The sequence below is a fragment of the Gracilinanus agilis genome, chromosome 4, assembly GCF_016433145.1.
Source record: "Gracilinanus agilis isolate LMUSP501 chromosome 4, AgileGrace, whole genome shotgun sequence".
NCBI lineage: Eukaryota > Metazoa > Chordata > Mammalia > Didelphimorphia > Didelphidae > Gracilinanus > Gracilinanus agilis.
In genome coordinates this window covers 251,490,323-251,509,792 of record NC_058133.1, presented here as the reverse complement: position 1 = coordinate 251,509,792, position 19,470 = coordinate 251,490,323, and the positions used below count along the sequence as shown (strand labels likewise).

The window sequence follows — 19,470 nt, the reverse complement described above, 5'->3', positions numbered from 1 at the left end:
TACAAGAAATACTTTAAAAAAAAAAAAAAGAAGCCTAGGCAACCTTCCCTTCGGACCCTCTTTCCCTTTTAATAGGCTGAGCAATTCAACTGGGAAGACGAGAGGGGAGGAGGGAGGAGGGATGTTTTTTCGCCTCCGGCAGTCTATAGTCTTAAAGGCGTCTCGCCCTTCCCTTTAAGGCGGCAGTTCCGCCCCCCACTTAGTCGCTTCCAAGATGGCGGACCTACTGGGCTCTATCTTGAGCTCGATGGAGAAGCCGCCCAGCGTCGGTGACCAGGAGACCCGCCGCAAGGCCCGAGGTAAGGACCCCTCTGCGTACCCAGCTCCGGGCTCACGGGAGTCTACTCCCTGCTCCCGGCTAAGCGCCCCCTTAACTATAAAGATCCCACTGTTGGGCCCACCAGTGCCCCCTTGGATCCTCCATTGGACTGCAGCTTTGCCAGTCAGCGGAAGGAGGACGGCAATTGGCCCCCTGCTTGTTCCTAGGCCCAGTTCCTTTTTCTTAGCCTTCCCTTCGGCCGTCCTTGATTCCCATTAGTAGAAACACCCGCTTGTCTCTGCCCCCGCCCAAATGGCGCGCTTCGATTGGTTACTCTGATTTAGGCCACACCCATCCTTTTTTATCCCTGCCCCAAGCTCCAATTGGTGGATGGACCCATTCTTCCGCGCTTTGCCTCTATCAATCAATTTCAATTAAACCAGCTTTAATTGAGTGCTTCCTGTGTTCTCCTTACTGTGCTAGGCGCTGGGAATACAAAGACATAGAAAGAAAGAAACGCCACCTTCTAGGAGCTTCCATTCTAAATCGGAAGCAAGAGCATATGTAATTTATATGGAATTGAGTGGGTAAGGTAGCCCTCCACGGAGGGAGGAAACACCTGGGTAGAAACCCATTCTCTGACTCATACAGAAAGGGTACCCCTGGACAGGGGACTCAACCAAGTACCCTAGGTGACCCAGCTTTAGTTTCCTTAACCTCAGTTTCCTCATCTGTTTCCTCATCTACCAAAAATATTTCCTCATCATTTCCTCATCCACTAAAAATAACATTATATCCTAACTGTGTGACCCTGGGCAAGTCACTTAACCCCCATTTCCTAGCCTTTACTACTCTTCTGCCTTAGTACTATTATAGTATTGAATTCTAAGGCGGAAGGTAAGGGTTTTAAAAAATAATAACAATTTTATAATATAAGCAATAGAATATAATAACTTACTGTGTGTAATTGTATATAATAATTTAAGTAATCTTAATATTAACAACTTTTATCATCCACTTCACTGTCTTTTCCTGTGGTTCAAAGGAGACAACATACATAAAGTGCTCTGCAAACCTTAAAACACTGTATAAATACTATCTGTTAGTTGCAGAAAAAGTGTGGGCCTACATAGGTAAAGGGAGTATTCTCATCTGGGAATCAGTCACCTACCATAGGAATCAGTTCCAGTCTCTATTCCAAAATACAAAATTGTTAAAGAGGGATTGGCTTTAGCAGTTGAAAATCAGAAACAGTCATATAGAAAGTAGTGGCTACTTTCCTCAAAGAAAAGGGATTTTTTTGAGGCTCAATTTGAGGAGAAAATGCACTTCAGGGGTGGTGTCAGTTTTAGTGCAAATGCAGAGCCTCTGAGAGATCTTGACTGGATTAGAGAGTACATTATTTTTCTTCCCTAAACCCTTCCCTCTTCCAAAATTGTCTGTTACTTATCAGGGTACCACTGTTCTCAAAGTCTTTCAGGCCCACAACCTAGGTGCCATCTTCAACTCACTACCTCTGCTCCTCCCTCTCCTATATCCCAACTGTTGCCCAAGGCATCTTTTCAAATTGACCCTTTCTCTCTTCTGACCCTGCCACCACTCTTATCTTCTCAACCCTGGGCTACTGCAATAGCTTGCTATTGGGTATGCCTAGGAAAAATCTCCCAATGCCTGTCTATTCTCCATTCAGCCTCCAAAGTGACTTTACTACAGTGATAATCCAGCTGTGTCACTTTCCTATTCAATAAACTTCAGTGGCTCTCTGTCATCTATATCAAATACAAAATCTTCCATTTGATGATCAAAGCCCTCCAAAACCAACCCCCTCCCCTAACTCCTTTCCAATCTTCTTATATGTTATACCCCACCATGTGTTCTTTAATACACTCCCACCTCTTAGCTCTGGGCATTTTCTCTGGCTGTCCCCAGTGCCTGAAATGCTTTTCTTCCTCATCTCCCCCTTGAGGCTTCTTAGATTTCTTTTAATTCCCAACTAAAATCCCATCATCTATGAGAAACCTTTCCCAACCCCTCTTAATTCTAGTGCTTTCAATTATTTCCTATTTATCCTATATGTAATTTGTTTGTAGGTATTTTGTTGTTGTTGTTGCTTGTCTCCCTCAGTGAATTGTGAGCTCCCTGAGGGCAAGGACTGTTGTTGCCTCTTTTTTGTATCTCTAGCATTTAGCATTGTGCCAGGAACATAATATTAACTGTCTGATTTGACTAGAAGAAAAGGAATAACATACAGTACAGCTGGAAAGACTGGGGCCAGGGCTTTAAAAGCTAAACAGAACTTATTTTAGGGAACCCATAGGAATTTGAGTCAGAAAAGTGAAATGATCAAATCTGGGTTTAAGAAAAATCCCTGTGGCAGCTGTGTGGAGTAGGGAAACCTCAAGGCAAGGATTCTAGTTAGGAGGCTGTTGAGGACCTGAACTAAGATAGTAGCTATGTGAATGGAAAGGTTCAAGTTTTTAAAAATTGCAGATATAGAAATGGCAAGATTTGGGGGGGCAGCTGGGTAGCTCAGTGGATTGAGAGTCAGGCCTAGAGATGGGAGGTCCTAGGTTCAAATCTGACCTCAGATACTTCCCAGCTGTGTGACCCTGGGCAAGTCACTTGATCCCCATTGCCCACCCTTACCACTCTTCCACCTATGAGCCAATACACAGAAGTTAAGGGTTTAAAAAAAAAAAAAAGAAATGGCAAGATTTGACAACAGATTGGATATGGTGTGTGAGAGAAAGTAAGGGATCAAGGATGAATCTGAGAGAAAGACAGATTGGTTCCTGTCCAGAAACAGAGCAAGTTTGGAAGGATGAGTTTGGGGATGGGGAAAGGTGAGTTGTGTTTTGAACATGCCAAGTTTGAAAATTTTCTAGGACATCCATTATACAATGTCCAATAGGCAAAATTGGTCGTATGGGACAGAAGCTTAAGGTTGGAGCAGGGGTTAGATATATAGATATGTGGAATATCTACAAAAAGATAATAATTAAATTCATGGGAGTTGGTGGTCACCAAAAGAGAGCACTCAGAAGTGGTCATAAAGATCATAGATTTTAGAGATGAAAGGAACTTTGAGGACCCAGAATCTAACCCCTTCATTTTACAGCTAAGGAAAGGTGTGATTTGTCCAGGATAACATAGCTAGTAAGTCTGAGGTGACATTCAAAATCAGTTTCTCCTAACCCCAAGTCAGGTGCTCTATCTTTGACAGCAAAGGGGACAAGAAGATGATGAGAAAATGTCACTAAATTTGTCAATTTAAAAAAATCATTTAAGTTGAGTGAGGTCAAAACCCAGAATGAAAAAGGTTGAGGAGTAAGGGTAGAACAAGCAAAGGCGAATGAATGGAGGGAGCTTTTTTGAGTTTGGCTGAGAAAGGGTAGACAGATAGATAAAAGGCGGAGGAGGGGGAACATGCCGCCCGGAAAAGATGGAAAATCCTAAGGCCTGAAGGATAGACTGATCGAGAGGGATTTGGAGGGGAGGGGATTGAGAGAGGCTAGTGAAGGACCACCTCTACTGACCCTGGGTTGGGGACAGCAGAGCAGGGAGTCCATAAAGACCATAAAGAGTTAGGAAAGACCGAGAAAGAAGCGGTGGTTCTTGGCCAATGGATTCAGACTTCCTGTTCAAGTAAGAGGGAAGAGGGCAGGTCCTCCGCCCTAGACGGTGAGGTAACAGAGAGGGGTATGTGGCTCCCCCCCTCCCCACCCCCACCCCCCCCACGAGGGAAGGTTGGGAGTGTCTTCTGACTAAGGGAACCATCAGCCCGTTCTTCTTTTCCTTTTTAGGATCTGCCTGTCCAGGAATGGAGCAACCCTATTGGCTCTCTCCTTAGGTCCGTCCATTTGAATTGAGTTCTGCTTTCCCCGCCCTTTGCTCCCTATGACTCCTATTGGCCGCCGCCGACGCTCAACGGCCTATCAGTGACACCTTTGCCCTTCCCTTCCCTGACTTCTAGGGCTGCTCAGTTCCCCTTGTCCTGGGTTGTGGCCTTTTGAGACCTTTCATCTGGGAAGCTGTACCCACTGTATGTTTGTGGTGAGCTTTCCTTTACCCCTGGGGCATGCAGTCAACCAGCTAGTTCTTACTGACAGTAGTCTGGAGTGGAAGGATCCTGAGCCAGGCAGTACTGGATTGGACACTCCTAAGTCCCCCTAGCTGCTGGGCTGGCCAATCCTCATCCAGGAAGTACCTTCTGGGCTCCCCACACCTTCCAGTTTACTATTCTGAACTCCTCCCAGGGTGCTCCTTTTATTCTTACCCTTTTTCTCCCCTATGTCATCCCTTGACCAGAGAAAATAGAAACTTTTCATTAGGGCCTCTCCCCCTACCCGCCTTGAATCAGGTCTATATTGTGCCCCTTTTTCTCCTCTGCTGGCTCCAGTCTTGGAAGAAGAGGTGGCCCTTTCCTTTCCAAAGCCAACTGTTCTCTGTCCTTTATCCCAGTCCCTCCTGTTTTCTCTAGGAGCTTGCTCCATCAATCAATTTTGCTCTTTTATCTTACCCTCACTTACTGGCTCCTTTTCTGCTATCTGCAAACAAATGTGTAAGTGCTTTCTGATTTCTTTAAAGAAATCCTCCTTTTGACACTGCCTTTCATTCAAGCTATTGTGCTTAATAACCCCTGCATTCTCCCTGTAGGCTCCACCATTCACCTGACTTTTCTGAAGATAACCACTATATCTCAGTTCTTAGCATTCCTTTGACTTTTGTGGCACCATTCTGCCTTTGGGTTTCCTCTTATCTGTTTACTCCTTTCCTGTATCATCATCATCATCATCATCATCCATGTCCTGTATTCTACAAATAGGTATCCCTCAGACTCTGTCATGGACTATTTTTTTTCTCTATTCTCTCCTCTTTGGTGATTTAACCTACTCCCATGCATATGACTCCTTGATCCATGAATCCAGGCCTAATCTTCATCTCCGGTTGCCTCTCCTGGACATATGAATGTCCAACTGCCCCTTTAAAATCAGCACACCCCCAAATTGAATTGATTTTTCTTCCCTAAACCTTCCCTCAAACTTTGAAATCTTGTAATAAGTATCTTTGACTCTTCCTTTGACTTCAGGTTGCATATCCAAACATTTATTATCTACACAAGGTCTCATGTATTCACCCCATGACTCTATTCACATTGTTACTGCCTTAGTTAAGAACCTCATCATCTCTCACTTAAACTTTTGAAATAGCCCCCAGATTTAATTGGCACCACCATCTAGTCACTGAGATTCAGTTTCTTGGCTTTATTCTCTCTCTCTCTCTTTTCCTACCCCCTTGTCCAAATTTTGTTGATTCTACTTTCAGAACATACTTGGAGTCCATCCTCTAACCATCTGGCCACCACTCTTATTTGGATCCTCCTCATTTCTTATCTGGACTAATTATAATAGCCTCCTAATTGGACTCCTGGCATCCAGATACATCTTCTTAGATATATCTTCTGTGCTATTGCTAAAGTATTTTCCTAAAGTGCACACACAATTCTAACATGTTACTTATTTTCTGCAACTTCTTCTTACCTCTAGGATAAAATACAGCTTTCCTTAACTAGACATTAGAAGCTCTCTTCTCAGTCTTGCACAGTGCCTGGCACATAGTAGATTTTTAATAAATACTTTGTTAGTTTCAGCCACACTGACCTGATTACTGTTCTCTAAACTTACAACATTGTTCCTTATAGAACTAACTGTTCCACAGAATACTAAGGTTTCCCCTAAAGTCATGTTTTCCTGGAACCGATTAATTCTAGCCACTGAAAATATGGGACTGCAGAGCTAGAGGAGACTTTATCCTTCCAATGATTCCCAAAGTGGGCGCCACCATCCCCTGGTGGGTGCTGCAGCAATACAGGAAAGTGGTGATGGCCACAGGTGCATTTATCTTTTCTATTAATTGCTATTAAAATTAAAATTAAAAAGAAATTAATTTCCAGGGGGCTAAGTAATATTTTTTCTGGAAAGGGGGCAGTAGGCCAAAAAAAGTTTGGGAACCACTGCAGGGCCCACCTCTTTGTTTTACAGAGAAAGAAGAAGAGGCTTTGCTCAGAGTAGGAAGAAAACTTGTACCTTTCAAGCTGGGTGGCCTAATGGCATCTCAAACTCAACCTGACCAAAAGAGAAATCATCTCTCTTCTAAACTTCTCTATTTATGCCAAAGGCACCAGTATTCAATCTTGGTGTTTTGCTCAATTCTTAATTTTACCTCAAAAAAGTTTGCTAAACTTTGGTAGTTTCTAGTCTTATAACCTCTCAAGTTTGGATCCATCTGTCTACTCACAGCTGCCACCTTAGGTCAGGATTTCATTGTCCCTTGCTCTCCAACCCCAGTGACTCTCTGTTGTCTTTTGAATTAAATATAAACTCCTCTGTTTAGTTTTTAAAGCCTTTCACAATGTGGCTCTAATCTGTCTTTCCAGCCTCATTGTATATTTACTTCTCTTTCTGTTCTGTGTGATCCACCCAAATTGATCTTGTCCATGTTTTTGCATAGAATGTACTACTACATGTACTATCCTTCACTGTCATGAAACTCTTTTCATCCTTTAAGATGAAGCTAAAGTATCACTTTCTACATGAAGTCTTTTCAGATTTCCCATTCCCCCAATAATAGTGTCCTTTCTCCCTAACTATTTTGTATGTATTACTTTTATATTTTTGTATTTATTACTTTTTATATTTTTTGTTATTTATTACTTTTATATGTGTGTACATATACACACATGTAAACATATATACTCACTCACATGTTGCTCACAATAGAATATGTCGGGGCAGCTAGGTGGCTTAGTGGATAGAGAGCCAGGCCTAGAGTTGGGAGGATCTGGGTTCAAATTTGGCCTCATATACTTCCTAGCTGTGTGACACTGGGCAAGTCACTTAACCCTAGTTGCCTAGCCCTTGCTTCTCTGATGTCTTAAAATTGATACTGAGACAGAAAGTAAGGGTTTTTTAAAAATAGAATATACGAGGGATTGTTTCATTCCTTATATCTAAGTTTTTGTATTTAAACCTGGCACACACGGGCTCTTAATAAATGCTTATTGAATAATTGTTTGTCCAAAATTACACATCTAGTTAGTGACAGAGCCAGGACTAGAACCTAAGACTCCTGACTCCTGGATTTAGACTCTTCTGGAGTGAAAGTTGAAACTTATGTACTGAAAAAAGCAGAGAGAAACAGAGCCTTGTGGAACACACATTTAGGATGCTAGAGAAGAAAATAGGTAGCAGGGGAGCCAAGTATCTAGTAATTCTTTCTTTTGTCCTGTTTAATTTCCTTCTTAGACCTCTGTACTCAGGATTCTTCTCAAAAAAAAAGAAGATACAATGACAAGCTGACTCCTTAGAGATCACAGGGGATACTTTCTCCCAGAAGATTTATCCAAATAGATTGTGAGATCTTTGAGGACAGGAACTGTGTATTATAATAATAAAATAACAACAACATTTATTTAGCACTAAAAGATATGCATAGCACTTTACAAATACTATCTCATTTTGAACTTATAACAAACCTGGGAGGGGAATACGCTTTCTATCCTGATATTATAGATCAGGACCCTGAAACAGATACACAGTTACTAAATATCTGAGGCAAGATTTGAACTCTGGCCATCCAGATTTGCAAGTCCTGTGCTCTATTCGCTGTGCCAATTAGTTGCCTTAAATTTCTCTTCTTTCTATCACAAGTTTATAACACAGTGCCTTACATGTAGTGAAGTTCAACTATGTGATTGTTATATACTTTTCACTTATCTGATGTCATTCTTATGCTCAGAAAACCCTTAGGGGTTCTCTTTTATCAATGAGGAACACTGACCCTGACATTCAAAGCCCCAGATTTTCCTTACCATAACTTTAACCAAATTGGACTACTTACTGGACCCCATATATACCTCATACTTTCCCACTCTTGGGTTCTTCTCAAGCTGTGTTTCCTAAACACATACACATACTTCCCCCTATTGAATTCCTACCCAACCGGTTCAAATGTCATCTCCTCAGTGGGAATTTTCCTAATCCTCAGAGTTCACACAATCATGGATTTAGAATTGTTAAGGGCCCTGAAAGGTTATCTTGTCCAATCCTGGCATTTTAAAGATGAGAAAACAGAGACCCCAAAAGCTGACTGATTTCCCCAAAGTTGGTAATGGCATTTTTGTTTTTACTTCTCTAATGTACTTAGCATGTAATATTGTGGATTGTAGGTGCTTCCTATATGATATAATAATGAGGAGTGAAGAGATGGCCTTGGGGTCATCTGGGTCAGTCCCCTCTTGGCTATATGAGGTCCTGAACTTCTCAGTGCCTCAGGCAACTCTTTTAAGGCTTTAAATTTCAGGGATTGCTAGGTAGCACAGTGGATAAAATGCCAGACCAGGAGTCAGAAGGACTTGGGTTCAAATTTGACTTCAGACACTTCTTAGCTGTATAACCCTGGGCAAGTCACTAAACCCTAATTGCCTAGCCTTTATCACTCTTTTGTCTTAGAACTGATACTAAGACAGAAGCTGTAAGGGTTTAAAAAAAAAAAAAAGACTTTAAATTGCAGAACAGGTGTCAATTGGCATTGGTGAATTAAGTTTCCTTGGGAGGTCCTTATATACCAATGGAATCACAGATCCAGGCCCAAAGTAATAATAATAATAAAAGCACGTTATATACAAACAACTTTGTGCATTAAGTGTAGTATTGTCTTCATTTTATAGATAAGAAAACTGAAATGACTTAAAGTCNGTGTCTTCTGACTAAGGGAACCATCAGCCCGTTCTTCTTTTCCTTTTTAGGATCTGCCTGTCCAGGAATGGAGCAACCCTATTGGCTCTCTCCTTAGGTCCGTCCATTTGAATTGAGTTCTGCTTTCCCCGCCCTTTGCTCCCTATGACTCCTATTGGCCGCCGCCGACGCTCAACGGCCTATCAGTGACACCTTTGCCCTTCCCTTCCCTGACTTCTAGGGCTGCTCAGTTCCCCTTGTCCTGGTTTGTGGCCTTTTGAGACCTTTCATCTGGGAAGCTGTACCCACTGTATGTTTGTGGTGAGCTTTCCTTTACCCCTGGGGCATGCAGTCAACCAGCTAGTTCTTACTGACAGTAGTCTGGAGTGGAAGGATCCTGAGCCAGGCAGTACTGGATTGGACACTCCTAAGTCCCCCTAGCTGCTGGGCTGGCCAATCCTCATCCAGGAAGTACCTTCTGGGCTCCCCACACCTTCCAGTTTACTATTCTGAACTCCTCCCAGGGTGCTCCTTTTATTCTTACCCTTTTTCTCCCCTATGTCATCCCTTGACCAGAGAAAATAGAAACTTTTCATTAGGGCCTCTCCCCCTACCCGCCTTGAATCAGGTCTATATTGTGCCCCTTTTTCTCCTCTGCTGGCTCCAGTCTTGGAAGAAGAGGTGGCCCTTTCCTTTCCAAAGCCAACTGTTCTCTGTCCTTTATCCCAGTCCCTCCTGTTTTCTCTAGGAGCTTGCTCCATCAATCAATTTTGCTCTTTTATCTTACCCTCACTTACTGGCTCCTTTTCTGCTATCTGCAAACAAATGTGTAAGTGCTTTCTGATTTCTTTAAAGAAATCCTCCTTTTGACACTGCCTTTCATTCAAGCTATTGTGCTTAATAACCCCTGCATTCTCCCTGTAGGCTCCACCATTCACCTGACTTTTCTGAAGATAACCACTATATCTCAGTTCTTAGCATTCCTTTGACTTTTGTGGCACCATTCTGCCTTTGGGTTTCCTCTTATCTGTTTACTCCTTTCCTGTATCATCATCATCATCATCATCATCCATGTCCTGTATTCTACAAATAGGTATCCCTCAGACTCTGTCATGGACTATTTTTTTTCTCTATTCTCTCCTCTTTGGTGATTTAACCTACTCCCATGCATATGACTCCTTGATCCATGAATCCAGGCCTAATCTTCATCTCCGGTTGCCTCTCCTGGACATATGAATGTCCAACTGCCCCTTTAAAATCAGCACACCCCCAAATTGAATTGATTTTTCTTCCCTAAACCTTCCCTCAAACTTTGAAATCTTGTAATAAGTATCTTTGACTCTTCCTTTGACTTCAGGTTGCATATCCAAACATTTATTATCTACACAAGGTCTCATGTATTCACCCCATGACTCTATTCACATTGTTACTGCCTTAGTTAAGAACCTCATCATCTCTCACTTAAACTTTTGAAATAGCCCCCAGATTTAATTGGCACCACCATCTAGTCACTGAGATTCAGTTTCTTGGCTTTATTCTCTCTCTCTCTCTTTTCCTACCCCCTTGTCCAAATTTTGTTGATTCTACTTTCAGAACATACTTGGAGTCCATCCTCTAACCATCTGGCCACCACTCTTATTTGGATCCTCCTCATTTCTTATCTGGACTAATTATAATAGCCTCCTAATTGGACTCCTGGCATCCAGATACATCTTCTTAGATATATCTTCTGTGCTATTGCTAAAGTATTTTCCTAAAGTGCACACACAATTCTAACATGTTACTTATTTTCTGCAACTTCTTCTTACCTCTAGGATAAAATACAGCTTTCCTTAACTAGACATTAGAAGCTCTCTTCTCAGTCTTGCACAGTGCCTGGCACATAGTAGATTTTTAATAAATACTTTGTTAGTTTCAGCCACACTGACCTGATTACTGTTCTCTAAACTTACAACATTGTTCCTTATAGAACTAACTGTTCCACAGAATACTAAGGTTTCCCCTAAAGTCATGTTTTCCTGGAACCGATTAATTCTAGCCACTGAAAATATGGGACTGCAGAGCTAGAGGAGACTTTATCCTTCCAATGATTCCCAAAGTGGGCGCCACCATCCCCTGGTGGGTGCTGCAGCAATACAGGAAAGTGGTGATGGCCACAGGTGCATTTATCTTTTCTATTAATTGCTATTAAAATTAAAATTAAAAAGAAATTAATTTCCAGGGGGCTAAGTAATATTTTTTCTGGAAAGGGGGCAGTAGGCCAAAAAAAGTTTGGGAACCACTGCAGGGCCCACCTCTTTGTTTTACAGAGAAAGAAGAAGAGGCTTTGCTCAGAGTAGGAAGAAAACTTGTACCTTTCAAGCTGGGTGGCCTAATGGCATCTCAAACTCAACCTGACCAAAAGAGAAATCATCTCTCTTCTAAACTTCTCTATTTATGCCAAAGGCACCAGTATTCAATCTTGGTGTTTTGCTCAATTCTTAATTTTACCTCAAAAAAGTTTGCTAAACTTTGGTAGTTTCTAGTCTTATAACCTCTCAAGTTTGGATCCATCTGTCTACTCACAGCTGCCACCTTAGGTCAGGATTTCATTGTCCCTTGCTCTCCAACCCCAGTGACTCTCTGTTGTCTTTTGAATTAAATATAAACTCCTCTGTTTAGTTTTTAAAGCCTTTCACAATGTGGCTCTAATCTGTCTTTCCAGCCTCATTGTATATTTACTTCTCTTTCTGTTCTGTGTGATCCACCCAAATTGATCTTGTCCATGTTTTTGCATAGAATGTACTACTACATGTACTATCCTTCACTGTCATGAAACTCTTTTCATCCTTTAAGATGAAGCTAAAGTATCACTTTCTACATGAAGTCTTTTCAGATTTCCCATTCCCCCAATAATAGTGTCCTTTCTCCCTAACTATTTTGTATGTATTACTTTTATATTTTTGTATTTATTACTTTTTATATTTTTTGTTATTTATTACTTTTATATGTGTGTATGTGTGTACATATACACACATGTAAACATATATACTCACTCACATGTTGCTCACAATAGAATATGTCGGGGCAGCTAGGTGGCTTAGTGGATAGAGAGCCAGGCCTAGAGTTGGGAGGATCTGGGTTCAAATTTGGCCTCATATACTTCCTAGCTGTGTGACACTGGGCAAGTCACTTAACCCTAGTTGCCTAGCCCTTGCTTCTCTGATGTCTTAAAATTGATACTGAGACAGAAAGTAAGGGTTTTTTAAAAATAGAATATACGAGGGATTGTTTCATTCCTTATATCTAAGTTTTTGTATTTAAACCTGGCACACACGGGCTCTTAATAAATGCTTATTGAATAATTGTTTGTCCAAAATTACACATCTAGTTAGTGACAGAGCCAGGACTAGAACCTAAGACTCCTGACTCCTGGATTTAGACTCTTCTGGAGTGAAAGTTGAAACTTATGTACTGAAAAAAGCAGAGAGAAACAGAGCCTTGTGGAACACACATTTAGGATGCTAGAGAAGAAAATAGGTAGCAGGGGAGCCAAGTATCTAGTAATTCTTTCTTTTGTCCTGTTTAATTTCCTTCTTAGACCTCTGTACTCAGGATTCTTCTCAAAAAAAAAGAAGATACAATGACAAGCTGACTCCTTAGAGATCACAGGGGATACTTTCTCCCAGAAGATTTATCCAAATAGATTGTGAGATCTTTGAGGACAGGAACTGTGTATTATAATAATAAAATAACAACAACATTTATTTAGCACTAAAAGATATGCATAGCACTTTACAAATACTATCTCATTTTGAACTTATAACAAACCTGGGAGGGGAATACGCTTTCTATCCTGATATTATAGATCAGGACCCTGAAACAGATACACAGTTACTAAATATCTGAGGCAAGATTTGAACTCTGGCCATCCAGATTTGCAAGTCCTGTGCTCTATTCGCTGTGCCAATTAGTTGCCTTAAATTTCTCTTCTTTCTATCACAAGTTTATAACACAGTGCCTTACATGTAGTGAAGTTCAACTATGTGATTGTTATATACTTTTCACTTATCTGATGTCATTCTTATGCTCAGAAAACCCTTAGGGGTTCTCTTTTATCAATGAGGAACACTGACCCTGACATTCAAAGCCCCAGATTTTCCTTACCATAACTTTAACCAAATTGGACTACTTACTGGACCCCATATATACCTCATACTTTCCCACTCTTGGGTTCTTCTCAAGCTGTGTTTCCTAAACACATACACATACTTCCCCCTATTGAATTCCTACCCAACCGGTTCAAATGTCATCTCCTCAGTGGGAATTTTCCTAATCCTCAGAGTTCACACAATCATGGATTTAGAATTGTTAAGGGCCCTGAAAGGTTATCTTGTCCAATCCTGGCATTTTAAAGATGAGAAAACAGAGACCCCAAAAGCTGACTGATTTCCCCAAAGTTGGTAATGGCATTTTTGTTTTTACTTCTCTAATGTACTTAGCATGTAATATTGTGGATTGTAGGTGCTTCCTATATGATATAATAATGAGGAGTGAAGAGATGGCCTTGGGGTCATCTGGGTCAGTCCCCTCTTGGCTATATGAGGTCCTGAACTTCTCAGTGCCTCAGGCAACTCTTTTAAGGCTTTAAATTTCAGGGATTGCTAGGTAGCACAGTGGATAAAATGCCAGACCAGGAGTCAGAAGGACTTGGGTTCAAATTTGACTTCAGACACTTCTTAGCTGTATAACCCTGGGCAAGTCACTAAACCCTAATTGCCTAGCCTTTATCACTCTTTTGTCTTAGAACTGATACTAAGACAGAAGCTGTAAGGGTTTAAAAAAAAAAAAAAGACTTTAAATTGCAGAACAGGTGTCAATTGGCATTGGTGAATTAAGTTTCCTTGGGAGGTCCTTATATACCAATGGAATCACAGATCCAGGCCCAAAGTAATAATAATAATAAAAGCACGTTATATACAAACAACTTTGTGCATTAAGTGTAGTATTGTCTTCATTTTATAGATAAGAAAACTGAAATGACTTAAAGTCATAAGAATATATCCTTAAAGTTGGAAGGGACCTTAGATAATACTTTCTGGTGTGTAAATAGAATTAGCTCGAGCCCATTAATAGTCAAAAATCTACTCAACCTAGGCGTGCTAATGATGTCACTCTCACCTCCCTTAGTGGGGAGGGGAGATGAGTTACCCACACGTGACAATAAGTAACAAATCAAGAATAAGGGACTGCCCTTTGGGCAGTCCAAATCAATGTAGAAACTGCCATTTGTCCATTTGAATTAGAGGTGGACCACAGGAAGTGATGAAAGACACTATCTCTTTAAGTAAGTTAGTGAACTTCCTGTGGGGGAGTTGCCGTCTCCAACTGGAAGAAGAAGCATCTCCTGAGACCACCAAACGCTTACGCTCTATATTGTCACGTGGGTAAGTTAGGCTGACTTCCTTGGCCTTGCTGGGCCAATTCTAAACTCTGCCTATCTGGCTGTTGGGCCTTGTGGCTTACAGCTTCATTATTAAGCTTTATAACCTTCTTCTCTCTCCGTCCAGGCCTTTGGCCTGGACTAGCCTCTTCCTTTTTCTCTTTATTCCTACCTTTTACCTACCAGACTGTAAATAAACTCTTCAACCCGATGCTGACTTGGGTCTGATTTAATTACAGAATCAACCTAAATTGTTGATTCCTGGCGGCCACACATTTTAATATATATCTATATATCTATAAATACTTAAATTTTCCTTCTTACACTGGTTGAATCTCTTCATTTTATAGTTTTAAGAAACTGAGGCCTGGAGATGGAAAGGAACTTGATTGAGATCCAGTGTTCTCTCAGTGCATAGAGGTGGAATTTGAACTCAGATCTCTTATCTTTTCATGATACTGCTATAGATCTGAAGTGTTTATATCTCCATCCTCCTAGCCCTATTTATATTAGGCTTCTTTATCCATTATATACAGCCAGACTAGATTCTTGGCTGTTCCCTATTCTCTCTTATATGTGCATTTGCATAAGCTGTTGAATGGACCCTTTCCTTGTCTTGGCCTCTCAGAAGCCTTATTTCCTTCCAGGCTTAACTGAGCTGCCACCTCCTTCAGACCTCCTTCCCTTTTCCTTCCTAAATTAGCTTGTATTTACTTAATTGTACTCTATCCTCCCTAGTAGAATATAAGCACCTGAAAGGCAGGGGGATGTTGCTTTGCCTTCCTCACACATAGCTTCCCTAGTACAGAGTAGGTATTTAATAAATATTTGTTGATTTTCCAGTGGTGGATGAACATGAATCATATTTTTGTCAGATGGATAACCTTTCCCTAAAATAGAGATTCTTAGTTATTTTTGGTGTCATGGACCCCTTTGGCAGACTGTTGAAGACTTCTCAAAAATAATGTCTGTCACCTACATTCATAATTAATGAAATGCTACCTTTCAGTTAGTGAAAACAAAAATCTCATCTTTTCTCCATCCAACTCTTGAAATCTATCCATAATCCTTAACTAATCCCTGCCCTAAAACATGGAATCAGAGACTTCACCCTGAAAGTCCCAGAACACAAGATGGCAGAGGCTGTGGGTTCGATCCCTTACCAGAACAAGACTCTCTAAAATATAACAAATAGTTACTCAACCCTTGCTTAAAAACCTCTGTGAGAGGGAGCCCACACTACCCTTTTGGACAGCTTTAATAATTAAGAAATTTTTCCTGTCATCAAATCTGAATCTGTTTTTTTGCAGCTTTTCTCTTTGGGCCTTCCTGGGTCAAGCATAACAAGCCTAGCCCTTATTTTTAAAGACAGCTCTAATGTTCCCTGATAAGTTTCTCTTCTCTAGATTTCTCCAGTTTCTTCAAATTATCCTCATACAGCATGACCTGACTGCCCTTCTCTAGATACTATTGATTTTCTTTTCCCTTTTTCCCCCAAAGGGGGTATCCCCTTGAGCCTTGGTGAGCCTTTCTGGCAATCAGAGCTCTTTACAATCTACTTTTCTTATCTCATTATATAACATTCCCCTCCATGAATATTATAGTCCAGCCATACTGGCCTTCCTGTACTTTTCCTACACCATATGCCATTTCCTGCCTGTTTGCATCCCTAGAGCACACCATACCTTTCTTTATCTGCCTTTCAGAATACTGATAGATGCCCATAGATTAGAGAATTGTTCAACAAGTTATATGTATGTAATGGAATATTATAGTGCTATGAGAAAGGACAAATGTGACAAATATAGAGAAACATAGAAAGATTTACCTGAACTGATGCAGAGTAAAGCAAGTTCAACAAACCAAAAAAAAAATATTATGAATACAATGTAAATGCAAAGAACAACCACAAACATGGACACACTTTCTCTCTCTCCCCTTTCCACCCCTCTCTCTCCAATCAGAAGTAAATATTGGGGCACCTAAATGGCTTAGTAGATAGTGTCAGGCTTGGAGATGGCAGGTCCTGGGTTCAAATCTGGTCTCAGACACTTCTTAGCTGTGTGAACCTGGGCAAGTCACTTAACTCCAATTGCCTAGCCCTTACTGCTCTTTTCCTTGTATCTTAGTATCAGTTCTAAGATAGATAGTAAGAATTTAAAAATAAATAAGAAGGACAAGAATAACCCCAAAAGAAGACAGGAGAAGACAGTTTTCCCCACTTCTTTACAGAGGTGGAGAACAGGGTAGAGGGAGGAACAACATTATTAGTTTTTTTTTAAAATGTATTTGTTGATTTTGCTTACTTTTTTCTTTTTCCTCTTTTTTCTTTAAAAAATATTCATTATATGGGATAACCTGAGAGAGGGTTGAAACAGGGACGCAGAGGGAAATTTAGTTGGTATAAAAACGAAAAAATATAAATAAAAATTTATTTTTACAAAGAGTAATATTTCTCTTGAAATAGTGCTCAGCTCAAGTACCCACCGTCTACATGAAGCCTTTCCTCCAAATCATTTTGTATCTGTTTTGCATATATCTCTATACATGTACATGTTGTCACTCCCTATAGAATGTTAGCTCCTTATGGGCAGGGATTATTTTACTTTTATCTTTGAAACCCTAGTACCTAACACAGTTAGTTGGTAAGTGCTTGTTGATTGATTGCCCACGACTTCCTTTCTCACTTCTAGAACAGGCTGCTTGCCTAAAGAAACTGCAAGAGCAAGAGAAGCGTCAGAAAGTAGAATTTCGAAAGCGGGTAAGTGTGGCAAGAGGGAGAGAAAGTAAATTTGAGGACACTCCTAAAGGTGCAGAATTGGGAGGTTGGGTGGATTTTCTAGGAGAGGAAGAAGCTTAAAGAACATTGGATATGAAGAGAGCTAGGAGACATGAAAGTGTAGCTTGTTCCATCTGAGTACAGTAGGATGGGAGAGGAGAGGGGCACCCCCATCTTATGGCTTCTCTCTTTCTACTTCTTCCCAAGATGGAGAAAGAGGTGTCAGATTTCATCCAGGACAGTGGTCAGACCAAGAGAAAATTCCAGCCAATGAACAAGATTGAGAGGAGTATATTGTGAGTGAAGGGAGATTAGGGGTGGAGGTGGAGAAGGGGGGGCAGGACACGTGGGGAAGTAGTCATAATAAGAGGATTAGGTTCTGACTCAGAATGCCTGGTTCAAGTCACTTACCTTTGTGACCAAGGACAAGGCCCTTTAATTTTCTGACTTTCAGTTTCTTCATTTGAAAAATTACCAAAGTTGTAAGCATCAAATGACAGGTGTATGAGATGAATGTAAATAGTGAAATTGTCTGTAAATGTAAGACTTTTATTGTGATTATTATTAAAGATTAGGGTAATGGTGGGAAGTAGCAGGGGGATAGAGAGTCCTTTAGGAGGGGGTCACAAACCCTCCTGGACCCTCTGCTTCTCTTACCTTTCCATGCACACTCACTCTTCCTCTGTTCCTCACCCCAGACATGATGTTGTGGAGGTGGCTGGCCTGACATCTTTTTCCTTTGGGGAGGATGATGAATGTCGATATGTCATGATCTTTAAGAAGGTGAGAGATACATCCTCCTTTTTTCTCCTAACTCTCCAGTCTAATCCCTTTCCCAAGGGGGTCAGGGGACAGACCCATTTGGATCAAGGTGGAACCAATAGGACCCTGATATGTAATTTTCTTCACTGCCAAGGAGTTCGCGCCCTCCGATGAAGAGCTTGATTCATACCGCCGTGGGGAGGAGTGGGATCCACAGCAGGCAGAGGAAAAACGGAGGCTGAAGGTAGAATACATACCTCTCCTGATTCTGGGTTCTCCCACCCTCTATTTTAATAGGGGACAGGTATCTAAACCTTTAACCCCAAATTCTACTTCCTCCTATTCTCCCCTTTAGGAGCTAGCCCAATGGCAAGAGGAAGAGGCTGCCCAGCAGGGCCCTGCTGTTGTGAGTCCTGTGAGTGACTACAAAGACAAATACAGTCACCTCATTGGAAAAGGGGCAGCCAAGGATGCTGCCCATATGTTACAGGCCAACAAGACCTATGGCTGTGGTAAGGAGTTGGGGAGCACTGCCATGCCATAGGTGGACAGAGGTAGAGGGGGTGAAGTGAGGGAAAAATAAGGGGAAGAGGAAGGATATTTGGACTTAAGGGAGAAATGGAGCTCTAGATGCCTTGGTCTTTAAGGGTAATGGTGGTAGGATGGAAAGCTGAAGACTAAGAAAATTCTTAGGCCCCTCACATCCCTCCTTTGCTCCTATTCCTAGTTCCAGTAGCCAATAAGAGGGACACACGCTCCATTGAGGAGGCCATGAATGAGATCCGTGCCAAGAAACGCCTTCGTCAAAGTGGAGAGGAGGGGACTCCCAACTCCTAGGCCCTTTGTCTTTCCATCTCCTCCCCTTACAACCCGACCCCCTGTGGCTTTGAAAAGGGGAAGCGGGGACATGGATGAAGTTTCAGGCACTACAACAACACCTTGTCTTGACTTCTGATGACTATGTCAGGGGTTGACCTCTGACCCCAATAGAGCCATTAGGATGGAGAGATGGGTATGGAGGCTCTCCTAGGGTGATATGGTCTGAGTGGTTTTAGATTTTTTTTTAATGTTGGGGATATGGGGTGGCTGAGTGAACCTCCTTTCAATTTCTCTAAAAGATGTGTGACAGAATGTAAGAGTGGGTATTTAATCTATATTATCCTCCCTTCTCCTGGGAGTATTTCTCCTCCCTCAAGGCTAAGAGTAACTTTATGCTCAATAAACACTGTTTGACCTCATGTGCTGGTTTGTGCATGGGACAAACTAGATATCTAAATCCTTGCTGGAAATGACTTGAATGGGAAGAAAGGCATGGACCTTGGAACAAGGATGTTTGCTTTGGGGGCAGGGGCAGACCCTAGAATTAGAATTTTTAGAGCTGAAAAAAAAAAATCCTTGTATTCCCTTATTCAACAGATGAGAAAACTTGAGATCCAGAGATATAAAGTTGGCTTGTCCATGGTCAACTGTGGGGTTAGTGGCAAGAGCTGGGACTAGAACCTTTAGATCTTTT

The 19,470-nt window shown here is 41.4% G+C and overlaps 1 protein-coding gene across 1 annotated transcript; it reads left to right on the top strand.

Annotated features, from left to right (window-relative positions):
• The first annotated feature begins 24 nt into the window (after positions 1-24).
• On the top strand, positions 25-19,195 carry SPAG7 (sperm associated antigen 7). The gene is made up of 7 exons (XM_044671766.1): positions 25-299; positions 17,110-17,177; positions 17,403-17,491; positions 17,894-17,978; positions 18,112-18,201; positions 18,313-18,469; positions 18,685-19,195. The coding sequence occupies exons 1-7, from the start codon at positions 215-217 to the stop codon at positions 18,792-18,794; spliced, it is 684 nt and encodes a 227-aa protein (XP_044527701.1). The 5' UTR covers positions 25-214; the 3' UTR covers positions 18,795-19,195.
• Positions 19,196-19,470: the final 275 nt, after the last annotated feature.